This window comes from Trachypithecus francoisi, unplaced genomic scaffold (genome assembly GCF_009764315.1).
Source record: "Trachypithecus francoisi isolate TF-2019V2 unplaced genomic scaffold, Tfra_2.0 Contig01461, whole genome shotgun sequence".
NCBI classification, from domain to species: Eukaryota; Metazoa; Chordata; class Mammalia; order Primates; family Cercopithecidae; genus Trachypithecus; species Trachypithecus francoisi.
In genome coordinates, this window is record NW_022681433.1 from 8299467 (window position 1) to 8321223 (window position 21757).

The 21757-nt window shown below is 31.8% G+C and overlaps 1 protein-coding gene across 8 annotated transcripts in view; it reads right to left on the reverse strand.

The window, feature by feature from the left end:
* NBEA (neurobeachin) overlaps window positions 1–21757 on the reverse strand; it is a 786519-nt gene that overhangs the window by 618433 nt on the left and 146329 nt on the right. For 7 of the 8 annotated variants that reach the window (XM_033235426.1, XM_033235381.1, XM_033235435.1 and 4 more), the window contains exons 11-13: window positions 14111–14219; window positions 3600–3752; window positions 1999–2167 (exon numbers count right to left, since the gene is read on the reverse strand). In XM_033235426.1, the coding sequence (XP_033091317.1) occupies window positions 1999–2167; window positions 3600–3752; window positions 14111–14219 (431 nt within the window). Of the gene's footprint in view, window positions 1–1998; window positions 2168–3599; window positions 3753–14110; window positions 14220–16412; window positions 16514–21757 lie in introns of those variants that run through there. The other variant, XM_033235416.1, reaches the window with a different exon arrangement.

The following is a 21757-nucleotide window of genomic DNA, read 5'->3' on the forward strand; positions in this document are numbered from 1 at the left end:
CTTTCAGGAAATACACAATATTTAGAGGTGAGAGGGTATCATGTCTACAATTTATTATCAATTGATTCAGAAAAAAATATGTGTATGTATCTGCAGGTGTGTTTATATATACATAAAAAGAGAGCGTGAGAGAATAGTAAAGGCTAAAGTGGTAAGATATAAAATACTGAGAATCCGGTGAGGGACATAAAAAATTCTTTGTGCAATGCTTACAACTTTGTAACTTTTCTGTAAATCAGAAATTAATATTTTAAGGCAAAAATTATTATGTGTGAACATAAGATCTGTTTAGAGCAAACACTATCATAGTGTAGCATTTAAGAACTAGGTCTCTGAGTCAGATGGATATGATTCAAATTTTGGTGCTGGTGGGTTTGTACCAACTTTCAGTTTCCTAATCTTTAAAATGAAGATGGTATCCAAAAAAAGTTATATATAGATGCAGTCTTACGTATGTACATGAATGTCTATAATTATTATATATATTATTAAATTAATATGTAGAGTGCATGGCAGAAAAATCCAATAAATTTTAGGCATTACCAACTTAAAAGCAATGGAAGAAGCCATAAAAGGACAAAATAACAGATCTGAGTATAATTAACTTCTAAAGCCCCATTAATAAAATAAAAAGACATAAGAAAAGTAAGCTTATATAAATATTAAAATAGTAAAATGGGAGGCCGAGTTGGGCGGACCACGAGGTCAGGAGATTGAGACCATCCTGGCTAACACGGTCAAACCCCGTCTCTACTAAAAATATAAAAAAAAACTAGCCGGGCATGGTGGCGGCCGCCTGTAGTCCCAGCTACTCAGGAGGCTGAGGCAGGAGAATGGCGTGAACCCAGAAGGTGGAGCTTGCAGTGAGCCGAGATAGTGTCACTGCACTCCAGCCTGGGTGACAGAGCAAGACTCCGTTTCAAAAAAAAAAAAAAAAAACACGATCCAAATATATGCTGCTTATAGGAAACACACTTTAGCCCCTGCACTCCAGCCTGGGTGACAGAGCGAGACTCTGTCTCAAAAAAAAGAAAAAAGAAAAAAATTGGAAAGTGCTATTTTTCCTTATCAACGGGATTATTACAAAACTATAATAGTCAATGCTATTGTGAGCACGCAAAAGGAAGTACTCTAACATACTACTGGCAAAACTGTAAAATAATATGACATTCCTGAAAAAAATTTAAAATATTTGTCATTAGCCCCTTTCTCAGTAATTTTAAACAAATCAAAGATGGAGGTAAACACATATATAAATGAGAGAATTCTCTAATATTTACAGAATCAAAACTTTAGAAACAATGTAAATGGTACATCCCCTTACATTACTACATTAAGCTGAGAAAAGAACAAGATAGAAAAATTGAGAAAATCTCAATCTATAATTAGAAAGTTTAAATATTTTCATATATGTATGCAATGAGAAACACTGGAAGAAAAAATGACAAAACACGTATCAGTAATTATTCTTGGGGTTTGGGTCATGAATGTATTTTTTCTTCTGTATTATTTTATTTTCTATATTTTTTGTATAATTAGAAAAACTTGTTATATTTTCAAAACAAAAAAGAAATCACAGTGAAGAATTTCAAAATTAGTTTCCACTATAGTCAGAACAAAGGATAAATTTGGAAAAAAAAAATTTTTTAAAGTAGCAATCTGAAAATGTCGAAAGCAACTGATGTATTAGAACACACCAGTTACAACCAATATGATTCATCTGTTTTTAATATTATGAATGTACTTTCCTGAATGAAAAAAGCATATAGGCTAAAATAAAGACTACTGTTGCTTTTTATCTGATTTTATTCCAAAATAATTTAATATTGAAAAGCCCTAAACTTCTTCACCACAAACAATTCTCAATATGCCAGTTGGCTACATAAGTAAGAAAACATTTCAGTGATTTCACAGTCATGTACACTGCTCACTGTAACAGTACTCAGAATACAGAATAATCATAGGCAAATGTAAATACAGTGGAAGTGTTATACATACCTAATCCTTTAGGTGTAATGCCACTACTGTCAGCAGGATTAATAACCCAGTAGTAATATTTTAAGGTGTGCATTAGCTGTAACACTGTTCCTACTCTGCGTATGGTGGTGTAGATGGTAGCAGTTCCAATAAATTCAGCAGACAAATATGTGTATAGGGAAAGTTGAACCTAATACAGAATATTAACAAATCATCAAAATGAATTTAAAACGCCCCAAGTGCTTATATTATAAATATACATTCATTTTAATTTAAATGCGAATTAGTAAAGGTCAAGAGATGACCATTTATTATGAGGTTAAAAATAACTTTCTTCTTCAATATTATTTATATTTAAAAATATATAATCTGCAATTAACATATTCTAATAAACTTATTATAATAAAGGTAGCCTAATAGCTGTGGCAATTAATTTTAAAATGATTTAATAATTTATTGAAATTAATCTGGTAGAAAGATTAAAATATTTTAAAAGTCAACTAAAGCTCTTTTTTTTTTTTTTTTTTTTTTTGAGAAGGAGTCTCGCTCTTTCGCCGGGCTGGAGTGCAGTGGCCGGATCTCAGCTCACTGCAAGCTCCGCCTCCCGGGTTTTACGCCATTCTCCTGCCTCAGCCTCCGGAGTAGCTGGGACTACAGGCGCCCGCCACCTCGCCCGGCTAGTTTTTTGTATTTTCAGTAGAGACGGGGTTTCACCCTGGTAGCCAGGATGGTCTCGATCTCCTGACCTCGTGATCCGCCCGTCTCGGCCTCCCAAAGTGCTGGGATTACAGGCTTGAGCCACCGCGCCCGGCCCAAAGCTCTTAAAATACATTTCAGTAGCTTTCAGTGTATAAATTTCTTCATAGCAACAGAACATCAGTCAGCTAAAGCATATCTGAAAACATATATTTTTGTCATATATCCTAAAATTTCATGCAATTTCAAATTCTCCTCACCTATGGCCATAATATATAGTTCGCTTTCACAATCTGACCATGTGAGCATAGAGATGGAATGTCAGACATCTTGCTTAGAAGAGTTCTCAAAATTCAGATTTGGGCTTAGGCAATAATTAGTAACTTGGTGAGATATTTTTAAACTGTAAAACATAGCTCAAAATCAAAAAATCCCTCATTATTGATTTCAACTAGGACTAAATCCTTATATATAAAATAATAAGAATTTTCTGTTATCTGGAAAAATATTTATTTCATGTATATATTTATTTTTAAATTAGTATTATTTACATGTCATGATATAAATTCTGCCTTCAAAATGAAAGCAATTTTCCAGCAAAATGATTACAGCCATAATACAATTAGTTATCTGTTCTCTTTCCTCGTCTTTCAAAAATTGGTATAGCTAATTCTCTTCATTGGAAAAGTATGTATCACATCTAAAGATGTTAGAATGCAGTGTTACACAAAGATTATTTTTTACCTATAGTTTCATTTATTTTACTACTTATAAATATTTTGATCTCCTGATACTGCCTAACACAATTGCCGCAGATTAACTATAAAATAAGCTAAAATGTTTAAATGTTTTCCACTGGATACTTTAGATCCAGCAACTATAATGTATAACATTGCACTAAAACAAACTAAGTATAAAATTCATACCTTTGCAGGTGTATGTATCCAGATGGCTGGGTTAAATAAAATGTGATCACAAAGCTGCTTCAGCAAAGGTGCTCCATGAGATAAACCATCAAGGTATTTTGCAAAAGACAAAAATTGCTCCAGGACAGCTCTAGTTATATGAACTCTTGATGACTAAGAAAGAAAACAGAAATTCTAGCTTGAAATATCCAGAATATCAAATTGTATAATTTCTGACTTAGCATAAGCACACAGAAATATGAAATAAACATTTATATTTTCTTTGCCATTAAAATATAATTTTTTAAGATATCTAAAATTTTAGCTATTTCTTTGAGTGATAGCTTGTTATTTGAAGTCTGATCTAAGACAATTATAGATAAATAATTCAAGTTAAATAATGCTACTATTAGATAAAGCTGAGGAAATGAAATATTATAAATGTCTTCATTTCATTTTTATAGAAATTGACCTACAAGAAGAGATCTTAGACATAGAAATAAAAAGTGACAGTGTTTAAAATATGTAAAAATACTGCTTAAAATATTATTTCCTTGATCTTCTCTTCTCTCATAAATACCCTATCTTTGGATGATATACTATGCTTTCATAGCTTCATACAACACTATGTCTATGCTGAGTACTCGCTTCAAGAATTTTCAATGGCTATCACCATGTACCTACTACCAATGGTATTTAAACAACAGACTCTTCAAAATTGAAACCAAACCTTAAAGCTGAACCATCTCATACAGTAGCCAGAAGCCCTATGTGGCAGTTGAGCTGCTGGAATGTTGCAATTGAAAGTGAGATGTGTTGTAAGTATGAAAAAAGCTGGGTTTTTCCAGCTCAGAATATTTTTAAAAATCATATTTTCTTATTGAATAGATGTTGAAATAATATTTTGCATATTCTCAAAATAAAACACTAGGCTATATACACTATTAAAATTAATACCACCTGTAATTTTTTACTAGAAAATATTACATTGCACCTGAGGCTTGAATTGCATTTTAATTGGACAATGCTATCCTAGAATACAATCTCAGATAAAAATGCTATAATATTAAAAAATGCTTTTCATAAAAACTGATAATTCAAACTCAAACATCAAAAAATACATCTTCCTACACAAATCTCTTCTTCCTCATCTAGTGATACTATTTTGTAGTATCACTATCCTTTCAGTCATAGGGTAAAGAATCACCTACCACTCAGTCCTAAAGCACACATCACACAACACACTTTCCTCCCTTTTCTTCACTGACTGAAGTCTGAATATCAGTTTAAGATGATCTAAGTTTAAAAGGGATGAAATTGTCTTACCAAGTTTACCTCCCATATGATTTAGCTACATTTCTCATGTTCATAATAAGGACAACTCAATAAATCTGACTTAAGCACATCATGAATTTTCACACTTTCACATAAAAGGTCACAAACTAAAATGATTGCAAATAGCTAACAACAATGTGTAAACTAGAGTAGGAGACAGTAAAGACTGGTGAAGACCAAAACTAAACCTCTTTGTTGAGTCCTACAGAATATTACTGTGGGCCAATTTCACCCACAAGACACGTTTGCTTCCTCTGCTTTACCATCTTGCTCCGCCAGTTTGTAACACCTCTGCATACGTTTCCTTTACCTTAAAGGTAGAGCTCAAGACTTTTAGTCATTTAGAAAATATACATGTTGATTACTCACTATTAGTCAAGTACACTCCCTGGCATTGTCAAAAAAGCAGCTAACAAAATTGAAGAAAAAACTCTGCCTCACAGAACATATTCTAAGAGATGATAAGGCAGGAACACATAGCAATTACATAAGCAATAACCTACAAAATTCAAATCAAAACTTAGTACATAATTTTCAATGAAATTCAAATCAAAACTTAGTACATAATTTCCAATGAAAATTTTACAAAAGATGGTGGAAATGATCTAAATAAACAGCTGAGTTAATAAAGGAGGGGAACCAAAACAAACATTTAAGTTTAAAAAGAGCAGGTAATCATATTTAAAGGAATATCAATGAAAATAATACAGTACTTTGTAAAGGAATAAAATTAAAATAAGAGATTACTAGTTATTTAAAACTGTAGCCAGCTCCTTCACTAATTACAATTTCACATAGCTTATCTTATACATTCTATTTTCATTCAGTAGTAATGATTTCAAGAATATGATCTAATACATTCTACTCTTACACGTAAAACTCTAAAATAGAATACAGTCATATCCTGTTACTAAACATGCTATGTGACCAGACTGTAGCTCATAACAATTATTCATCAAGTCCTTATAAAGAACATTAACCTGTATTATAAAATCAGGCTGACCATTATAAACATATCCACTTGATGAATTCACAATATAAAAACAAGTTTGGAACTTGGACCATGATATTAAAAGGTATACTAGAAGCACCACAAGGCCTTCCACATTACTTAAAAAAAAAAAAAAAGAAAGGGCCTGTTGTTTTCGCATACCAATTAATGCTGTTGGGCAGCAGATTTGCATTCTAAAATTATTCTTTAGAAAGTATTTTTCTAAAATTGTGTCTTTTAATTTTCCTACTCAAAATCCTACTCTTCTGGATTGTAAATAGTATATGAATGTATAAATGAATATACTCTTCAACCACATGTTACCTTTACCTCTTAGTACTACTTATTCCTTCTTCCTTGTATTATTGTTAGTGTAAAAAAAAATCTCTTTCCTAATATAAGAAAGATATTATCTTATTCATCTTTTATCCTCCTGATCCCTATCCTAATTTCTCAGGAAACATTTAACTGAATTAATGTCATATTCAAAAACAGAGTAAGAACAGAATAGGTAGGAAAAAACACAGCCTGGGAAAAGAAGAAAGAAGATCTCTAACTCTGTTTCTAAATGTATTTCCTTTGATTAACAGTTTTAAAATATCTTTATATTTTGGTATTTGTTTTCATTTTCTCAAGTAAAGCTATTTTAAAAGGAGATTTACACTTGGATAATTTATAGTTATAAATCTGTAACCTTTAGATGGAAATACAATTTAAATCTCATAGAAAATGTAAGCTCTGGAATTTGATCCATATATTACCTTTATGTGGTGGCAGAACACACAATTTTTAAGAAGTACTACATGTAACATGGCTAACCATATTTAGAAATAATATCTGAGAAGTTATAAAATCGCTGCATTATAGCATCCACTCCAGAATTAACTAAACCAAATAGAAGCACTGGAGGTTACAAAGAGAAACTTCTATTCAATAAAGAGAGATTGTTCCAACATTTAGATTAGCCCATAACGGAACAGGTTATCAGAAATGTTCATTTTTATTGTAGAAACCATTACACATACACACACATATACATTTAATGTGTATGAGTATATATTCAATAAATTGTGTAAAACTATTGTAATTGTAGAGGTACATCATAAAGTAGTCTATTATCCATTCTGCTTCTCCCAGGACTTCAAGGTTTTGCTCCAAATAGCCTAATCCAACCAGATTAATCATTTGTTGTTGTTTTGGTAGGGAGTGATAAGGGACGGTAGCAAGCAATGATTAGCTCAGAGACCTGGTATCAAAGTTTAGCATTCTCATAGCAACAACTGGTTCAATGGCAGGCCAGCCAAGCTCTAAGCTAACCAATCAAATTGGAGAGAAGAAACTTGCTCAGTAATTGACAGAAAGGAGCTCACTTTCTTCACCTGGATGTGAAGGTATACAGCACCAATTCTCTCTGGCAGCATTGTGACCTCAAACAGTATCAGCTTTAGCATAAAATCAACACTGTAGCTAGTACAGTAGAGATATAGACAAAACCTGGGTCTCTGATGACATTATTGAGACTCAGATAACCCAGCCCTGAAAGACAACTTACTGTTTGTTGCTTTTCCAACCTTTTGCTGCCTTTCCAACCTTCCCTGTCCTATTCTCATGCTTGGGATGCTCTGTTGCCTACTGGTTTCCAGTTGGGTTTGACTAATTGAAGACATTAACAAGAAATTAAAGGACAGAAAGAAAATGAATTTGGGTATATATTTTCCAGATTTTACCCCTTCAGTACACTTACACTATAGTCCTTTCTTGAAGACCACACTCCCATCAGGTACCCTTCTCCTAATAGCTACAATAACTTTCTCTTGGGGTTATACTAAACACTTATCTCCCTCATCTCTTCAAATCTTGCCAAGCTCCCTGTTTACAACTTTTTAAATACCCTTGCATTAAACTCTTCTCAAAAACATAGGTTGAGTATGCCATCTGTTTCTTGCCAATAATATAACTGACAAGCCATCTAACACTAGACTTTCAGTTACATTAGTTAGTATATTTTCTTAATGTTTAAGACACTTTGAATCAAATTTTCTACTAACCACAATCAAAAATATCCTATTGAATCACTGGATAATCTCTAAGTTTTCCACAAGATCATATTTTGGCAAAACGAAACAAAAACACCTTAAAATTTTTTGTGGAAAATTAAAATTTTTATTAATAAAAGAGCCTCTCACATACTATCTTCCTAAGATATCTTCTATGACAAGGAGATATAAAAGCTAAGTTGCAGTTAACCAGTAACCTGTTATCAGTTAAGCAATTAAAAAATGAAAATTCTATTACTATACTATTAATACTAACCTTACCATTGATTATTTAAAAACAACACAATGTGAGCATTTCTCTAAGAAGGGTAAAAGAGTTACTCTTTCTTAGGTAATCAGACAAGCATGCAAGGACTTTTCATATACTCAATTCAACAACTATTTACTGAGCCAAGCACTGTTCTAGGTGCTGAAGATATAACAATAAGGGGAGACGAAAATATATATACATTGCCCCTGCTTTCATGAATCCTACATTCTAGCAAAAGGAGGCAGAAAATTAGTAAAAAACATAAAACATGCCAGAATGGTGCTACAAATTAGCAGGGTACGTAAACACTGATGGTTACAGAAGGACTACTAATTTATTTAGAATGATCAGAGAATATTTCTGTGATAAGGCATCATATAAGCAAAATCCTGAACGAAGCATACAACCAAATTCTGTGAGTATCTGAAGAAAGAGTGATGGAAACAATGGGGGAAGTAAATGCAAAAGTCCTTGGGTAAATGCTTACCATTTTATTAGTTTCTAAGGAAAAGGCAAAAAGACCTTGCCTAAAACCGAGAAAGCAAGAAGAGTGGGAAGAGATGATATGAGGTATAAGGCTTATGACTTCATTATGAGAAGCATGAAAACTTGAATAAGATTGGGCACATTTTAGGACAACAAGTCTAACTGCAAGTGAAAAATGGACTGTAGGTAACCAATGGTAAAGGATGATCATGGTTTGAACTAAGATATCAACGGACATGGTAAGGAATTGAGAAGTGAGAAAGTAGTAATTGATTCTGGATAGGTTTTGACAGTAAGATAACATAATTTCCTGAGAGTTTGGATCTAGAGTGCAAAAAAAAGTAGAGTCGAAAAGAATTAACTTTTTGGTTTCAACTACTTGTTGAATGGTAATGCCACTAAATAAGATAAAGAACTCTGAAGGATGAAACGTGTGAGAAAAATAAGTTTGGATAATTTAGTCAAGAAGATTACTAGAAATCCAAGTGGAACTAAAAGTAGGAGAAACAATTGAGGCAATAAGTATTTACAGGATTATGGAAGCTGCAGAAGTAGATAATCTCAATTAGAGTAAGGTACTGTGTAGATGGAAAAGAACACTCATGAGAATGTAGAAAGACGAAGCAGAACTAATGAAAGAGAATAAGTAAGAAAAAAAGAAAGAAAGCCATCACAAAACACAATACAATAAAGCATTTCAAGAAGGAAAGAATGTTCAACTGAAATATTCACAGGCCAAATAAGATAAAGACTGAGAAATAATCACAGGACAGATTATGAAAGCCACTGGTGACAAAGACATGAGCTATCTTAAAGGGCATGTAAAAATGAAAGCCAGGTTGGAATAGGAGTAGATTTAGGAGTAAACGAGAGTCCAGGAATATAAGGAAGGTTTAAAATCTGAAAAATAATCAATGTAATTCACTAAATTAAGAAAAATGAAGTGAAATCATAATCATCTCAAATACTGCAGAAAAGGTGTTTGATAAAATCCTGTTTCTAATAAAGAAAACTCTTAGCAAACTAGAAATAGGTAATTCCTTAATTTACCTAAAAATCTACAAAAAGTAATCTATTAAAAATATCATACTCACTGGCTAATTATGAAAAGCATTGCCCATGAGATCAGGAATAAGACAGGGATGGCCACTATGACAACTTTTATTCAACACTGTGCTGGCAGTTTTTAGGTGGTATAACAAGGCAAGGAAAAAAATAAAAAACTAAACATTAGAAAGGAAAAAAACAAAACTATCATTCTCCGATGTTGTTGTTGTCTACAAAAATTTTTCTGAAAAAATCTACAAATGACTAGATTTAATAGAGGAATAGAAAGACTGGTATATAAAAGTTCCATGTAAATATCAATTATAATTCTATGTACCAGTAACAAATTAAAAATCAAAACTTTTAATTGCTTCTTGGCCTTTTGGGTAAGATCAAGTGTAAAAAATTAAAATTTTAAGGGCATCAAATAATATTAAGTATCTGGAAATAAATCCATCAAAAAGACAGAAACTGTTCCATACAGAAAAGTACAAAAGAAAATCTCAATAAAAGAACATATCAAGTATATGACCTGAAAGATTCAATATAGGAAAGATGTCAATATAATACAATAAAAATCCTCATTTTGTTGGTGGAAGTTGGTAAGCTGATATATATGGAAATGCAAAGACCCAAAAATAGTCAAGGCAGTCTTCAAGAACAACAGTAAAGCTAGATGACATACTCTTAAATATCAGGCCATATTAAAAAGCTATACAAATTAAAATACTGTTGTACTGTCTGAAACACACACAAAAATCCCAGTCATACATAGTCATCTGATTTATGGCAAAGATTAGACTGCAATGAGGTAGGAAATCATCTTTTCAAAAAAATGGTACTGGGCCAGCTAGATGACATACATGGGGGAAAAAAAGAATCTTGACACTTATACCTCATACCATATATAAAATTCAATTCCAGATAGATTATAGATCTAAATATGAAAGATAAAACAAAATTTTGAGAAGAAAACAGAATAATCTTATGGCTTCGGGATATGGGTCTAAAATGAACTGGTCATAAAAGAAACTGAAAATGTAATCTATATTAAAACTAGTAACTTCTGTTTTCAAAAATCACCATTAAGAGAGTGAAAAGGCAAGCCAAAGAAGAAGAAATGATTTGCAGTGTATATCCAATGAAGTGATTACATCCAAAATATATGTATGATTTCTACAAATCAGTAACAAAATGACAGACAACCCAAATGAAAACTGTCACTCTGAAGCATACGGTATGTAACAAAAGAAGATATCCAAAAGTAAAATAAATATACGCTCAACTTTATTGTCATCAGGGAAATGCAAATTAATGTGATCCAAAGAATGGAAAAAAATATTTGCTAAACATCCATCTATTAAGGGACTAGTGTAAAGAATATTTTAAAAACTCCTACACATCAATAATAAAAAGAAACATATCACAATTATTAAATGGGCAAAGGAGCTAAAGATATTTATTCAAAGAACATATATCAATAAATAGCTAATAAGCACATGAAAATAGACAACAAGCGTATGGAAAGATATTCAGCAACACTATTCATTCCAAAAATGCAAATTTAAAATTGATAAGCCATTTCACACCCAGTAGGAGGGCCAGAATCAAAAAGAGACATACAAAACAAGAGTTGGTAAGGATGTGGAAAAATTGGAACTCTTAAATATGGTTGGTAGGATTTAAAATGATGAAGTCATTTTGAAAAACATCAGTAGTTTCTCAAATAGTTAAACATAGGACCCAGCAAATCAACTGCTAGGTATCTACTGAACAGAAATAAAAACATATGTCCACATATAACCTAGTACATGAACATTCATGGCAGCTTTATACAAATGTGTATCAACGGATGAATGGAGAAGCAAAATGTATATATACATCTAATGGAATATTATTTAGCTATAAAAAAGAACGAAGTTGTAAAATATGCTATAACATGGATGCACACTGAAAACATTATGCTAAGCAAAATGGATCAAATACAAAAAAGACAAATACTGTCTGATCCCACTTCCGTGAAATATTTAGAATAAGCAATTCATAAAGCCAAAAAGTGAATTATGGGTTGACTCAGGGCAGGAATCATGAAGACACAGATGGAAAATTGGTAAAGGAAATGAATACCAAAGAAGATAAGAGATTAATTTTCTATAATTATATATGAAAATGTCTAATTTTATTGAAAATCTAGGAAAAGTGCAAATTAAAACCACAATGAAATAGTATTTTGCATCCACTAAATTGACATTATAAGATTTGAAATATTAACATACATTTTTATTTCAAGGCTTTTACAAATATTTCTAACCATAAGCTAAGTTTTAAGTAAAAGAATGTTTACTTTATAATTTTCTGACACATTCTCAGTAAACACATGAAAGCATATTTAAAGGGGTAAGTCTTCACAGAAATCCTGTCACACACAGTAATCTTATAAAGGCATTTCATATGTTATCAAATTCATGTTAAATGTAGCTTATCATACATCTTCTAAACAATTATTATAAACTAGATATAGAAAAAGAGTATTCTATCATTTTAAAAAATAAGTCAAAGAGCCTTAAGTTCTTAATAACGTTACGGAAAAAATCATCTCAATAAAGAAATGCTGCCAATGATCGATCTACTTAACAATCTACCACTCTTCAATCATTAATCCTTAAAGAAAGGTCAACACTTGTTTCAAAGAAAAGACATGTTATATACAAAATATGTATAAAGACATGTAATATATAAAATATAGCATATTTTAGAACCTGATTCTTTTTGTGACTAAATAATATTCAATTGCATGTATACACCACATTTTGTTTATCCATTAATCGATAACATTTCAAATGCAAAACAATTGGAGGTAAAATTAAAACTACTTCAAAATATCTTCTCAATTTTTTTCCAAAGGAAATATGTTTATCCCTTAGTTGAGATCTCACTTCTATTACTTCTCAAATAGTTTCATTTTCAGAGCAGCTGAATATTATGGAGTTAACTAACAGATAAGAAGAGGTCTGAGAGTGCTAATAAAGGGCATAGGTATTTGTTATTTATTCATGAAATCCCACTTTAATTTTTAAAGGAAATCACGATATAATTAAACTCTTGCAAGATCATAATCAGAAATTCAGCACTCATTATCATAAAAGCACAGCTGTGACTAAAGCAAAAGAGGTCATAAAACAACATAAATGACACAAAATAGGAAAAAGTAAACCTATCTAATTTTTATTGATTATATTATGTATAGATCAGAAAAAAACTACTTTAAATAATATATAATAAGAGCAGGGAAAAAGAACACAAAATAATGTTTCTATTACTACAAAATAAAAATTTTGACCGCATAATTAAAAAATAACACAAAACCTAACAGGTAAATCCATGTATACTAAATATAAATTAAGATTTTTATCTTAATACAAAAGACTTTCAAGAAACAGTCTAAGGTCAGGCGCAGTGGTTCATCCCTGTAATCCCAGCACTTTGTGAGGCCAAGGTGGGCAGATCACTTGAGGTCAGGAGTTCAAGACCAGCCTGGCCAATATGGGGAAATCCTGTCTCTACTAAAAACACAAAACTTTAGCCAGGCATGGTGGTGCGCGCCTGTGATCCCAGATACTCAGGAGGCTGAGGCAGGAGAATAGCTTAATCGAATTCAGGAGGTGGAAGTTGCAGTGAGCCAACATCGCACCACTGCACTCCAGTGTGGGAGACAGAGTGAGACATCATCTCAAAAAAAAAAAAAAAAAAAAAAGTGGTCTAAGTGAAAAGATAGCAAAGAAACAACTACAGTACTCCCTCCTTATCCCGAGGCGATAATTCCAAGACCCCTAGTGGATGATATATACGATTTTCGGTCTGAGAACTGAGATAGCTACTAAATGACTAATAGGGGGACAGTGTATACAGCATGAAAAAGCTGAACAAAGGCAAGATTCATGTCCAGGGCTTGTTAAAGAGGGACAGCATGAGATATCATCACTCTACTCAGAACAGCACACAATTTAAAAGTTATAAATTGTTTATTCCATTTGATATTTTTGAACTGCAGTTGACCATGGGTAAGGGACACCTCAGAAAGCGGAGCAGAAATAAAGGTGTACTACTATAGAAAAACTTAAGAGAAATGATACTTATTGCTTGAATACAGATGTAAATTTTTTCTTTACTTTTTTTAATTCAAATTTTCTTAATTACACTTCCGATATTCAGTTAATTCCCTGTCTACACTGAAATCTAAGAGGTTTGTGAATTAGCAAATAGTATAAGTCAATAGAAAGTGAAATTATAGAAAAAATATAATTAGTGGTTGTCAGCTGTCCAACTGTGAAGCTACACAATAAAACCATCAACACATATCACTTACCTTTTCAAGTAAGTAGCCAATGACTAAAAAGCCTTTTCCACCCAGCATCTGTTCTTGCATGGCTACTGAACTTTTAAGTAGTTCAACCAGGAATGCCAAAAGAGTAGCACTGTATGTAAAGTACAGACATCATTATGTAATCATCACATGTTTATTATAAACACAGCATTCCATTTCAGTATTTTATTATGCCAAAAGATAATAACCATATTCAAATCTAATTTCTATTTTACTGACAATGACTATTATGCCTTATATATGAAAGAATATATTTCCTCATAAGCATGAGAAAACTAGTGTTGTTCTTTACAAATTAAATATAATAAACTGAACCATAACTGTGCAGCTTTTTACATTCCAAAGTAAAACATCAAAGTTTATCTCTACATATATTTATATGTCTGGCTTCAAGTAAACCTAAGAAACATACACATATCATTTTCCATAATAAAGACTGCATTATACTATTCTTTTGAATAACAAGCTATTGTAGAAAATTTTAAATATAGATGCAATATTGCTTTGTAAGAACAAGTCCTATTTTTACATAAACTTTTCATTTACAACTATTCTTCAAAAACACTTTGCTAAAAAAATCCAGAGAAATATGTAACATGTCACTTATGTCCAGGTATGCCCTAAGAAAAGCTCATGAGAGCAAAGAAATTATTTATATAATATTGAAATGAAAAGTGACAATTATGCAATACATAAACAAATACATAAAAGCAGACAAAAAGGTGTCAAAGATTAAGCACTTGATTTGTCTTTGGAATGAATGAAGAAACAAAACAAAAAGAAATGATTGCATTGAATTAAGCTTTGAGAATGCATTACTTCACAGTTACATACAATGATTTTAACCAGCAACACTGATACATGCATACAATACTCTGAATAATGGAAATACATATTCCTTCATTGTATATGCTTAATGTAACTCATAATAAATTGTTATATACCAGATTTTATCAAGAATTAAAATAGTATCAATTTACAATGTTTTATAATATACCCTAAATTATCTATTTATATTCATAAGAAAGGGTAAAACCACACATTTCTAAACATATTTTAAATGCAGAAGTACTCACTTTTACAAGTGATTCAGACAATTTGGCAATAAGGAAAACGTGAAAATTATTAAAGCCCAAAAGGAATCTGAAGTTATTCTAATTTTTGAATTATTCTAGCTCTTCCAGTTTCAATCGGGATAATACATTTTTCTCCTAATGTGGCTACTTTTGTTGACATTAGAAATGTTCTCATAACAAGAACCAACAGCAAAATTATCATTATTATTATAAAAAATTGATAGTTTAATGAATTACATATCAGCTAGACAAAATATAGTATCTAGAAATAAAGTACTTTGTTACAGGAAATTAAAATTCAATTATATTAACTGACTCTATATCCTTAAACCAGAAAAAAAAGGTAAACTATCACAAATCAATGATATTCTTTTACTTTGTCCTTAAGCCAAAGACAGACACTTGCAAGAAAAATACAACTACCAAGGAATCTCTTGGGATTTTAAAAAATGTTTCTGTAAAGAAGCACAGCTATTAAGCAATCTAGTCCATTTTAAGTGAATTGAATAGTCAAGGCCACTTCACAAATAATTGCTAAGTACTGTATTACACATAACACATCTGCCTAGATGTTTAAAAAGAATAAAGAAAACGATGCATAGAGATTACAAAATTTCCTAATCTGTTCGTAGAATTCTTACATACACTGAAGTTAGTGATTTAGTGGGAAAATGGATTCCTAAACATGAGCACTGCCAAAAAGAAAGACTAGAAATGCCTCACAATGGTCCCTATGATCCATGAAAAAAGGCAAAAAAGTATTTCTTACAGTAAATTGCCCTACTATATAGAACCATATAAAATTGCAAGGATGACATGGACTTTCTCATTCTTTTATGTCAGAATAACTACTCATTCTCAAACATCTAATGAGTTACCTCAGACCTCTAAACACAGTGTAGTTCCATTACAAAAACAGAAATATTAATATTATTATCCCAAAATATTAACACAGGACTCTGCTATCCATAAAGTGTTAATTTCACTTCAATATTAACCAGGACACCAATCAAAATGTCAATTGCATTCACTAACAAAAGTAGTTTCAATTTATACCTAAAACCCAATGCAATAGCAATACCACATCTTTGCAAAAAAAAAAAAAAAAAATTCGTTACAATAAGGTATAATTGACATGGTGGACGTAATAGTAAATAGATGGCCATCTTCGAAGAGGTACAATTTCAAACATAATTTAACAAACTTACCAGTAACTAAAATGCATCGGATTGTTGCAGGGCTCACAATAAACTTGCAAAATTCTGTGTACTGCCATACAAAATTTCTCTCCATTCTTGCCTATTTCCAACTCCCCTAGATACAAAGGCAAATATAAAGGATACTTCAGCCCATTCCTATATCTCCTACATACCACTTCCTGTCTAGAACACATCAGTTCATCTGTAGAGGATCTAAATATATACTATAGGATAAACCAAAAAAGCAAGTATCTGAGTCAGCCAGAACTAATACAACATAGAACATTCTCTTGAAAAGTATAGCAATACCTGGGAACTGATTTTCAGAGGAGTACTTTACTTCATACACCAAAAGTATGCTGATTATTATGTCATGATATATAATTGCTAAACTTTTCAACAGACAGTACCATAACACATGTTCTATATAAGTAGCAATTCTACTTCAGGAATGGATATGAGTTTGTAATCCTGTATCTTTTTAAGGAAAATGATGCTAATAACCTAGTGGGTGTTTTTTCTTAAAAATAATTACCATCTTGTAATTCTTAATAAGCTTCATTCGAGTTAGAAAATAATATTTATTTCAAGTATCAGATTTTAAAGGGCTAGACCATGGGAAAAAAATGAAAGAAATAGTATAATAATACCTCTTATAAATTAGCATATTTATTATTTCTCCAGAGCTTTTTGGCCTTTATTGATAAAGAATACAACAATAGTCTTGGCCCACAAATACCTGAGAATATTTATTAACTATGTATAAACATAACTAATTTGTTTATAATAAAAATATATATTTATATTTCATTAAAATTTAAATATGAATTCTGACTTATTTTACTATAACTTTATCCATTTCAATTTGTATTTAATTTTTTTAATAACTAATGTAGATAACTCATGTAATGTGATCCATAAAGTTTTATTATATTTGAGGTACTTATATTATTTAGAATTCAATATATCATAAAGATACACCTAATTCATAACTAAAATGATTAAGAGTGAATATATAAACCTAAGTTCTGTTCAAAGGTAGCTCTCTGAAGACATAAACAGGCTATTCAATTTGGTCTTTACTGAAAAAGCTAAGTACCACAACTAGATTGGCTTTTTAAATAAACATCTTTTTATTAAGAAGACTGGAAATACCTTCCATAAAAACTAAAGATTCCCCCTAAAATCCAATACATCCTCCCCTTTTAAAAGAATGTTGCAAAGTAATTGATTAAGTAGATTAAGTTCCAAATCAGATTTCTGGTATCAGTAAGGGGGGAAAAATCTTTTGACATTTTCAAAAGATTTCATCTCTTAAGCCTACTTTAGGACTGAATTACAGTGAAATATTTTAAAAGATGATTACAATTATGTAAAATATTTAATATTATATTTCTATAGTATTTCTCTCACCACATAACTCCTCCTAAACGGGAGTGATCACAGCAGAAATAATTGATTTCACTGTATGTTAATCAATTCAAGTCCACACCCAAGACAATTTTGCATCCAAGATAATTTTCAGTGACACAAAAAAAACTCACAGTAAGTTGTAAGAGCTAATTTCCTTCATAGTTCAACATTAGAAGGGGCTAACCCATATGTTTCTAATTCCAGGTACATTTAGCAGTCACTTTTAGACAACGCCCTCATGAAGATGTGATCTCAGAGAAGACCAATGCCTACACAGGCAGTGAATGCAGAATGAAATAAGGAAAACTGTGAAATGCAACACAGTAAAATACAAGGACAGATGGATACATAAGATAGCACATGAAATCACTAAGTCTGCTCCTAGCCGTGAAATCTCTTCTCAGTAATTTCTACCTTTTCCTTCATCCTGATAAAAAGGCAAAGCAGCCTTATAAGTTGAATTGCTACCACTGTCATGGATATTTAAGAGCATTCCTTAGAGGGTCTATTAAAAGTTAGGTTATTACTCATGTCTTCCTTTGTCGTGTCAGAGATTTTTAATTTTATGTTGCATACCATATCTTATTTCTGACAAATATAGTTTTAAAAAAGTATAAAAAAGTGCTTGAAACATGTCAATTTATCTTCTGAAGAAAACAAAATGTTAAAATTTTCATATGTAAAAAAATTCATTCTAAATCTCTTATATTACTATATATTAGTATACAGTATGTAACAAAATTTGTATAGTTTGAGAGCAGAAGGCCTTTTTATTACAAGCTCCTTTCATATATTTACTAAGGTAAAATATGAAAAGGTAAAAGGTAAAAGAATTCATTTTACCTTTCAAAGGTAAAAGCATTCAAAGGTAAAAGAAAGAACTTTCACAGTCTAATAGTACTGCAGTTTAACCCCAACTAACATACCACCCCTTACAGTGCACTAAATGTCATAGTCCCTTTATGAAAATGTCCTGGACATTTTACAAATGACAGTCACCACTATAGTAAATATGGATAGATGAATGCTTTAGAAATTTAATAATGTAACTTCCTAACCCCTAAGGAGAACTTAAGTTCTAAATTGGAAAGAAAAATTAGAAACAGGTCATAATTACATATGGATGATCTTAACTATTTATGCATACTCTACTGCCCTTCAAGGTCAAAACATGCCACAGCAGGAAAGCCAAATGCCCAGTCCTTTATCTTGGTGCTGGCTCCACTTTCACCTAAGCCCCAGCCTATTTAACAGAAACAGGATTAACATACACTAGAAGTGCTGGAATTTGCAAATGCAAGAAAATAAAGATAAACAGCTGACTACACAAAGTTGAAACAATTCTTTAATACTTAGGCTTTACACAGGCCAGGAATTTTCCATTCTTTTAATAGCTAATTTTATTTTTTAAATGATCATACAGTGAAATTTCTTTCTCTCTCTCTCTCTTTTTTTGTGTGTGTGTACCATTTTGAGAATGTTAAATAAATACATAGATTTGTATAACTACCACCACAATCAAAATATAGCCCAGTTCCATCACACCAAAAAATTCACTTGTGCTATCACTGCTTTATAGCCGCACCTTCTCAATACCCATAAGCTCTAGTACTTATCCCTTTTCTCTATCACTATATATTTTTACTTTTCAAGAATGTGACACAGATGGAATCACACAGTCTGTAACCTTCTGAGTCTCCCTTTGTAAGCTCAGCATATTGCCTCTGAGAGGCATCCAAGTACGTACATATATCGAGTCCATTCTTTTTAGTTGATGAGTAGTATTCCATTGTATTAATGGATGTTCCACAGTTTGTATACCCATTCATTTGTAAAGGCATTTGGGTTGTGGAATGGCAATTGTGAATAAGGCTATTATAAACATTCACATAAAGGCTTTTATGTAAACATGATTTTCATTCATTTCTCATAAATAAATGCCCAGGAGTAGAAAGGCTAAACTATACAATAAGTTTAAGTTTAACTTTATAATAAACTGCCAAACTATATTTCAGACTGGCTGACCCATTTGGCAATCTCATCAGTAATAGGTTCTAGTTGTTCTGCACACCCTCACCAGTATTTAGCACAATAGCTATTTTTTATTCTACTAGGTATATAATGGTATCTCATAGTTTTAATTTACATTTCTCTGTTGGTTAATGATGTTGAACATCTTTTCATGAACTATTTTGACATCCTTATATTCTCTTTGGTAAAGTGTCTATTCTTTTGTCCACGTTTAAAAACTGAATTGTAGTCTTATTGTTAAGGATTGAAAGTCCTTTATTTATTCTTGACATAAATCCTTTGTCAAATAAGCAATTTGCTGTTATCTTCCTCCAGCCTGTACCATGTATTTTCATTGCATCTTTAGCATAGCAAAAGTTTTCAACTTTGACAAAGTCAAAATGAAATGTATCCATTTTTTTTTAGTGAATTATGCTTTCGTCACCACAACTAAGAAAGCTTTGCCTACCCTAAGTCCCATAAATTTCCTCATATGTTTCCTATAAAAGTTTTATAGTTTCATGTTTTATATTTAGACCTAGTTTTTTGAGTTAAGTTTCATATAAATTGTGAGGTCTAGGTCAAGGCTCATTTGTCTGGCATGAGATTATCCTTCCTCCATTAGACTACTTTTGCACCTTTACCAAAAATTAATTGTCCATATATGTGTGGGACCATTTCTGGACTCTACTCTGTTCCACTGATTTATGTGTTTGCTAATATCACACTGTCTTCATTATTACAGCTTAAAAGTCAGTCTTAAAGTCAGGTAAGTATAATTCTTCCAACTTTATTCTTTTCCAAAACTGTTTTAACTATTCTAGTTACTCTGTCATTCAACATAAATTTTACACTCATCTTGTCTATATTAATGAACATATTCACCTGGGATTTTAATTGTTATTGTGTTACATGTATCTACCAATTTAATGACATCTTTATAAACTGAGTCCATGAATATGACGTAGCCTTAAACTTCTTTAGATCTTCGATTGCTGTCATCAGCAATTTGTAGTTTTCAGCACACACATCCTATACATGTTTCGTGAAATTTGTATCTCGGTATTTAAAACTTTTGAGACTACAGTTAATGGTATTTTTAAATGTGGTTTCACATTGTACATTGTTAATATAAAGAAATATAAGTCATTTTTGTATGAGTACCTTGTGTCTTGTGACACTAGTATGCTAAACATGGCTTACTAGACCTAGAATTTATGTGTAAGTCATGTCCTTGAGAATTTTGACATAGACAATCATGTCTTCTGTGAAAGCAGATAATTCTATTTTTTGCTTTATAATCTGTATGACTTTCTTTTTCTTACCTTATTGTAGCAGCTACAACTTCCAATTTGGATTAGATCCATGTACGCACAACTCAGGGCTGCATTTCATTAAAACCCCGTCTCTACTAAAAAATACAAAAAACTAGCCAGGCGAGGTAGCGGGCGCCTGTAGTCCCAGCTACTCGGGAGGCTGAGGCAGGAGAATGGCGTAAACCCAGGAGGCAGAGCTTGCAGTGAGCTGAGATCCGGCCACTGCGCTCCAGCCTGGGCGACAGAGCCAGACTCCATCTCAAAATAAATAAATAAATAAATAAATAAATAATTTTATAGGGTTACTTTCTCATGTTCTTCCCTTTCTATGATATCTCTGATATTCTCAGTTCTGGGGCTCTGCTTTTCAGTTCTCCCGTCAAAACACTGGGGCTTTAGTTTCTCTGCTCTGCAATGTACTTCTACAAGCCTGTTCACACCCAGGGCCACTGGCAGAAAAGCAGAGAGATTAAAAAGAAAAGGGTGTTTCTCCCACCCTATTAGGACTCTAGCTCTACTGATCAAAGAAAAGCCTCCCTCAGAGTTTTGGCTTCTATAGGCTTCCATTGGTGATAAGACTACCTGAGGGCTGGGTCATGACAGAACAAGGTGAAG